Source organism: Chanos chanos, chromosome 16 (genome assembly GCF_902362185.1).
Source record: "Chanos chanos chromosome 16, fChaCha1.1, whole genome shotgun sequence".
NCBI lineage: Eukaryota > Metazoa > Chordata > Actinopteri > Gonorynchiformes > Chanidae > Chanos > Chanos chanos.
This window is the reverse complement of record NC_044510.1, coordinates 17,164,114-17,171,613: the sequence shown is the minus strand read 5'-3', so window position 1 is coordinate 17,171,613 and position 7,500 is coordinate 17,164,114. Positions and strand designations below refer to the sequence as shown.

The following is a 7,500-nucleotide window of genomic DNA, read 5'->3' as shown; positions in this document are numbered from 1 at the left end:
TGATGTGTTGGACTGGTTTAAAGTGTTGGACTGGTTTAAAGCATTGGACTGGTTTAAAGTGTTGGACTGGTTTAAAGCATTGGACTGGTTTAAAGTGTTGGACTGGTTTAAAGCATTGGACTGGTTTAAAGTGTTGGACTGGTTTAAAGTGTTGGACTGGTTTAATGTGTTGGACGGGTGTTAAAGTTTTGGACTGGTTTAAAGTATTGGACTGGTTTAAAGTATTGGACTGGTTTAAAGTGTTGGACTGGTTTAAAGTGTTGGACTGGTGTTGAAGTGTTGAACTGGTGTTGAAGTGTTGGACTGGTTTAAAGCGTTGGACTGGTTTAAAGTGTTGGACTGGTGTTGATGTTTCAAATGCTGTCCTCTATTTAACACCCAGACTCTGATCACCATGTGCTCCTCACTCCATGCAGGTCTGAACTACTCCATCAAGGCAAACTTCCGCGGCTTCAACACCACCCTGTACCGACGCAGAGGCTGCGGAGCAAGTACCTGTGAGGGAGTCCAGATCCTCAAAGATCTTTATGTGAGACAAACACACACACACACACACACACATACATACACACACACACACACACACACACCTTTCACGTACCCTGTGCTAATATTCAAAACTTGCCAGAAAAAAACTGCAGCAGTGGATGAGTGTAAAAACATTAGGACGACAAGATTTAAAGATGACATTTTTTCCCTTGTCAGGACAGAGGAAAACACAGACTTGAATATAGATACTTAAGCTATCATACACCCGTATTTATTTATTTAGTTATTTATTTATTAATCACACACTGAGAAAATACAAATACCATTTGGCAGAGTTTCATTGTCTATAAAAACCCAAAACTACCAAAAAACCCCAAAAACTACCGTGAGGAAATGTGTAGGAGAACAGCAAGTCAGGGCTCAGAGACTTCAGATCTCACAGAGACTTTTCACTTCTCACAGAGACTTTTCACTTCTCACAGAGACTTTTCAGATCTCACAGCTTTGAGGCAATACGTGGTCACGAGGTTATATTCACTGAGATATTTTTATAATGACTGGACATAAACCAAAAATGGATTTTTATTACACTGTTTTTTTAAACACGCAATCTCTCTCTCTCTCTCTCTCTGTTTTGACTTGTCCACATCAGAACACTAAGAACGTTGGCTGTGCAATGCTGGGACCTTCCTGTACATATGCCACCTTCCAGATGGTGGAGTAAGTCCATCACTCTCAGTCTCTCACTCTTCTCTCTGCTTGTTTTCACACATGCACTACGGACTACGTCTGCAGAATCAGATTCGCACATTCTCCGAGGTTGCCCTTTCACACATGCAGCACACAACAGGAGACTGTCCGTGTCAAATGCATTCTCACTTACTCGAAACAGGCTACTCTGGTTGGTTTAGACGAGGGGCAGCGTTGCCAGATGAGAAATGTTAAAGGATCGTACCAGAAGCTTAAAACTGTCGTATTTTGAAATGTTAAAGGATCGTACCAGAGGCTTAAAACTGTCGTATTTTGAAATGTTAAAGTATCGTACCAGAGGCTTAAAACTGTCGTATTTTGAAATGTTAAAGTATCGTACCGGGAGCTTAAAACTATCGTATTTTGAAATGTTAAAGTATCTTACCAGGAGCTTAAAACTATCGTATTTTGAGGGAAATGATCATATGTGAGTCGACAGAACAAATAGGTGTAAATGTGTAATTTCAGAGAACATGTATGTATTGAGCTGAACAGCTTTTTGACACCACCTACAAACCCAGCCACGTTGTTTAAAAACAAACTTTGCCTCTCTCTGTCCTCACCCTTCTGTTCAGCGTTCCTTTTCTTTACTTTATTCACATGGGTGCAGCAGTTTGCTATATCTAGCACTCACTTGATGAGCTCATTGAACTTGTAATATCATAACAATAACTGCATTGCACTGGGTAAATGTAGTACTGGCCCGTAAGTTACTGTATTCAATATAAAACCTAAAAGTTCTGATTTGTAAAGATGATTTGATTAACGGTTAAGTTAACGGCATTTGTGCTCATGAGATCAACATCATAACAAACAATGATTGGCTGGAAAGAATGTGAGAAATACGGAAACACAGATGTAGGATCCGTATTTTCCTCTCCTGATCCTGTCGGGAAATGAATTAAAATGAGATAGTTCTACACTGATAACAACTACTAATACTACCAATACTCCTAACTGCTCTCTGTACATACTCCGGACTATAATCCGCTCTATTCACACATGGACTCAATCGAACATCCAGCGGACTTTGTACTGGGGAGCTGGTGGAGTAAAGTCCATTTAATGTCCGATCCGACTGTGTAACTCCCCCGAAGCATAGTCAAACACAAGTGGTTTCCCTTCAACTGATTTATTTGGAAGTTTCTCCAAATCTACCGTGAAAACTAAACACAATATAAAATACAGAGACGGCGTTAGCTTAGCGTAAAACAATAGCATGCACGGCATGTAAAATAACATTTCACTGAGGTAAAATATGGACAAAAAAAACAAATACCTCGTTGGCTGCATGCTTCTAAAGGGAATAATCTTCCAGTCTTCCTTGTAATCGTTTATATTATATCTAAAATTTGTTGTAACCAGCATGAACTTTTACCGATGCCCGTACTTTCTTCTTGCTTGCTGACATTGCTCTGAAATCTTACTTGCGCGAGAGCAGCCCAACTGCATTTGCGCGTAACTGAATTTTCAAAATAAAAGTACAGTAAAAACATCACTCGTACTAAACAAAGTTAATAACAACTGCAACGTAGATAAATTCTTAATTACGAAATTGCTCTTAAAAGGGTAAACGATTATGTAAATTATTAAACAATATAATGACAACAGTTACAGACTGATTCGGACATTTGTGTTCTCACATAAGGCTCCTCCGGGTAGAGTCCAGATAAAGTCAGGGTTACACTGCATGTCTGAAAGGGGCTTCTGTCTCTCTCTCTCTCTCTCTCTCCCATTTTTCTGTCTCTCTTTCTCCCTCTCTCCCCCTTTCTTCTCTCTCTCTCTCCCTCTTTCTCCAATTCTTCTTTAATGCCTGTTTGTAGTCAATATCCTCTTATTCTATACTTCAGTCATGCTATGATTCTAGTCTTTTCTTATTGCGTGTTTTACAGTGATGTAAAGTACCAGCCAAGTCCCTGATTGGACTCTGTGTCTACTTATGTTAATAATGTAAATAATTATCTTATGTCATGAGTATACAGAACTGGTCTGTATGGGTACAGTTCTGTGTGTGAATGTGTGACTGAGTGAGTGTGCGTGTGCGTGGTGTGTGTAAATCACAGTGGTACTGTGAGGACCAGCTATGCTCATGGAAATAAAAATATCTGACAGGTGCGCATGTACATGGTTTTATGAGGGCATTTGTTGTTTCTAATTTAGGAAAATTATAGCTTTATATATATATTTTTAATCTTTTGGCTGTTTTTGTTAAAATAAAAAATATCAAAATATTTATTTGGTCATGGTTATGTGGTCACAACTGTTAATCTTTAGTTGTACCAAAATGTATATCCATAGAAAATCACAAGAACATTACGACAGATCTGTGTTTGTGTGTTTACGTGTATGTGTCTCTCTTTATGTGTGTATCTATGTGTGTGTGTGTATGCATGTGTGTTTTTTAGTCAGGATGTGGGACTGACCCTAACCATTCCCATAATCTCAGCTGGGAGCTTCGGTCTTTCCTGTGATTACAAAGCCAATCTCACACGCCTGCTGCCGCCGGCTCGCAAAGTCTCAGACTTTTTCGTCCACTTCTGGAACTTCACCCACTATGGCCTGAAACATGAGTGGAAAACAGCCTACGTCTATAAAAAGCCAGACAACTCAGAGGAGTGCTTCTGGTTGGTCAATCTCATATACACAATCTCATACGCACAATGTTTCTGATTGACCAATCTCATGCACACGTTTCTGATTGGTCAACTCCATATAAAATGTATCTGACTGGTCAATCTCATATACAGTATAGTTCACCTCCCTAATGCTGTCACCCATTCACTGTGGCTGCTGTGAATGATCATATATGAGTATATCCACTGAACCTCTGATCCTCTAACTGGGCTTTGTTATGCCTGTAGAATGTGACTGTGTCTTCACTGTGTGGACGGTTTTGTCTGTACTACTGCCTGTAAATGACTGACCTGTCTGTTCCTATGATATTGTGAGGCTGTGGTATACTGACATTGTGGCTTTATGACAGTTACCATAAAAAATGTGCCTTCAGAAACTGACACCATGACTACAACAAGCACAGATGCTCAACTCCACAGCTGTGTTAGAAAGAGAATGGTAAACCCTCGGACAAACCTGGTCCTGGTTTTACTGATATGAACTGACAGACTCATGGGCTTGTGGTTGTAATCCCAGCGTCACTGTGCCAGCCAGCTGGACCAGCTGGTCAAAAGGCTCCTGGTCAAACTGACTAATGTATCAGAGGAGGATTCCAAAAAATGTGACAAAACACTGACTAACTGTAAGAACAGGAGACAGAGTAGAGAGCAGTTTCATAAACATCTATGTCTGCACGTCTCTGTGACCGACTACAGTGCAGAGGGACTGCAAATGGGAGTAAAGCTTCACACCCTTAGAAACATTTTACCAATCAGGCAACAGACACGATAGTGTGGTTGTCCAATCGGTGAACAGACAGGACAGTGTGTTTGTCCAATCAGTGAAGTGAAAGTGTAGTTGTACAATCAGTGAAAAGAAAGCACAGCATTGTTGGTGAGTGGGCCTGATGGACTATACATGACACTGTCTACTCACGTTTATCCAAATGCTTTAACCTAATTGAATAACTCCCTTACAAAGTATCTCTCTCTATACCTCTCTCTCTATATCTCTCTCTCTCGCCTTCAGGTACATTAATGGACTGGATGCGGCATCAGCACTGTTTGCGACGAAAGTTAAGAGACACATGTTGCGCAGCAGAGAGGATTTTGTTGAAGCTCTGGCAGAACCTGATCGTCATAGCAACAGTGAGTAGTGACGTCCTCTCTCTTTGTCTGTGGCAGCTACAGGTGAATGAGCTAAATGGGCAAACTGGTTCGTGTGACTTTTTGCTCCCGCACTCTGCGTATTCTCTCTCACAGCAGCAACCCTTTTCCCTCATCGACCTTTTAATCACGTCATTCATTTTGGGCTGTCATGTTCGTGTTTGACAGCGTGTCAGTTCTACAGCTGATTTATTCATTCATTTTGGGCTGTCCTGTTCGTGTTTGACAGTGTGTCAGTTCTACAGTTGATTTATTCATTTTTTTTAAATAATAGATGGTGGCATGTGCACATGGCGAGGCTCAGTGTTCTACCAGATTTTACAGAATCACTACAGCTACAGCACACAGCAAGTTTTACTTTTAGCCACATGCCAGTAGAATATGTTGTAACTTGCATTTGCTGTCAGTGGTAGTTTCTCTGCTGATAACAGTATGTGCTCTGAGAATGGGTGAGATCTGTAGCTTGGCTTCTTATGTTGTCAGCGTCTAGTAACTTCACCTGTGTGCGTAGGTTTGGCAGCAACATATGGCTACAACAACTGGCTCTCTCTCGTTTTGTTTTAAAGCTAGCTAAACATAGTCCATGTTGTAAAAACACGGTTAGTTCTCTCTGGCTGTGTAATTGGCTGTCAGCACGGGAGGAACATACGGTAACTTCTCCTTTTCCTCTGCCCTGTAGTTTTCATTTTATGTGGGACCATAGACGACGTTGCAGTCTTCACGACTGGGACCAATATACCGCCAGACGTCGCTTTTATCCTCATCGATCTCTACAAGTGAGTGCCAATGTTTTCACCAGTGAGAAACCTGACTGGACACACAAGTTTATGTTATGGTTTATATAACTTATTCATTAAATCAGTTTATATTATGGTTCATATATTTTTAACGTTTTTATGAGGTTATATTATGATTTATGCTATGATTTTACATTCACATGAATGAAACTACAAAAGGCTTTTCAAAATGTGTATTTCTAACCCACAGTAACGACTATCATGATAATAAGACCGCGCCGGACTTCATGAAGAATGTGCTGGTCCTCACACTGGCCAATAACAGGAATTACTCTCACAACAACAACTTACAGCCCAACTATACGGTGAGTCACTTGGGGTCCTTACACTGGCCAATAACAGGAATTACTCTCACAACAATGACTTACAGCTCAACTAAGCAGTTAGACACTCTGTAATATTCCCCACCCCCTTCCTTTGGATTAGCATCTCTGTTTCTGATTTCTGTACCCTGTCCATACACACACACAACTTTCTTCTCTCTCCATTGACCGTTTTACCTCCCTTTGTAAGCAAATAATGCAAGACTCTCTCTCTCTCTCATTAGATTAATGATTACGTCGCTGCTTACCATGATGGTGTGCTGCTCTTTGGCCAAGTGATGAGACAAAGGTTACTGGCTGCTCAGAACCAGTCCATATGTTGTCTGCCTGAGGATCCCACTGCAAACCCTTTCAGAAACATCAGCTTTCAGGGTACGCACATTGTTTGACATTCATCTTTATTCATTCTTTCTGTTCCTCCTGTCCCACCATACGTTACCCATTTCCAAACTTGGATATACAAAAAAGTCCAACCAAATGGCTACTGACAGGCTTCATAACTTAAAAAGAGAAAACAAGTCCAACCAAATGGTTACTGACAGGCTTCATAACTGCAGCCTACATCTGTAAGGCTTTTTTTTTTTTTTTTTTAGCAAATGTTTTTGTCAGTCATCTAAGTGATTGATTCACATTTTATCAGTCATTTACCATCTGATTTAAATGGAGCTCTCTGAGTTTTTGGCAGCAGTGCATTCCAAACAGGGTGGAAATCATTCAAGGCCCTTTCTGGGTGTTTCAATGCCACAGGGCCATAAATCCCCTGGAAATGGCCTCGTCTGAGCAGACAGGTGACTGACACAGGCACCGGCCATTGTTATCCAGTCTCAATCTTTTCACACAGCCTGCCGTTTACAAGCATAATTAACAAGGACATTACAGAAATAGTTATGGAAAAAGTCACACAGACTCACACAGGAGTTCTGATAGTCTGCGTAATGTCTCTTTAAAGCCAGTCATTCGGATATTTGTATTGACATCTTGACTTCTTCACTCATCCGTGCAGTGAATGTTTTTGCACAGTGTGGGTGTGTATACTGTGTACATGTGTGTACGCCAGGCTATGTATATATAGTTAAAAAAAATAAGGAGGAAACCACAAATAGAAGCAAACAATCAAAAGAATTTATGAGGGTGAGTTTTTTTGTACATGTGAATGTTTATTTTCACTGAGAAAAACATGAGGGAACAGCACTTTTTGTGTTTGTCTGTGTGTTTATATGGGTGTGTGTTTGTGTGTTTATATGGGTGTGTGTTTGTGTGTGTTTGTGTGTTTATATTGATTCGTTTTTGTGTGTTTATATGGACGTGTTTTTGCGTGTTTATATGGACGTGTTTTTGCGTGTGTTTGTGTGTTTATATGAG

General features: G+C 40.4%; 1 protein-coding gene across 1 annotated transcript in view; it reads left to right on the top strand.

The window, feature by feature from the left end:
• The window catches only part of gucy2ca (guanylate cyclase 2Ca), a 24,668-nt gene that overhangs the window by 922 nt on the left and 16,246 nt on the right, over positions 1–7,500 (top strand). Inside the window, exons 2-8 of the mRNA XM_030793339.1 lie at positions 417–529; positions 1,142–1,209; positions 3,645–3,863; positions 4,882–5,000; positions 5,698–5,794; positions 6,006–6,120; positions 6,363–6,510. Coding sequence (XP_030649199.1) covers positions 417–529; positions 1,142–1,209; positions 3,645–3,863; positions 4,882–5,000; positions 5,698–5,794; positions 6,006–6,120; positions 6,363–6,510 — 879 coding nt within the window. The remainder of the gene's footprint in view (positions 1–416; positions 530–1,141; positions 1,210–3,644; positions 3,864–4,881; positions 5,001–5,697; positions 5,795–6,005; positions 6,121–6,362; positions 6,511–7,500) is intronic.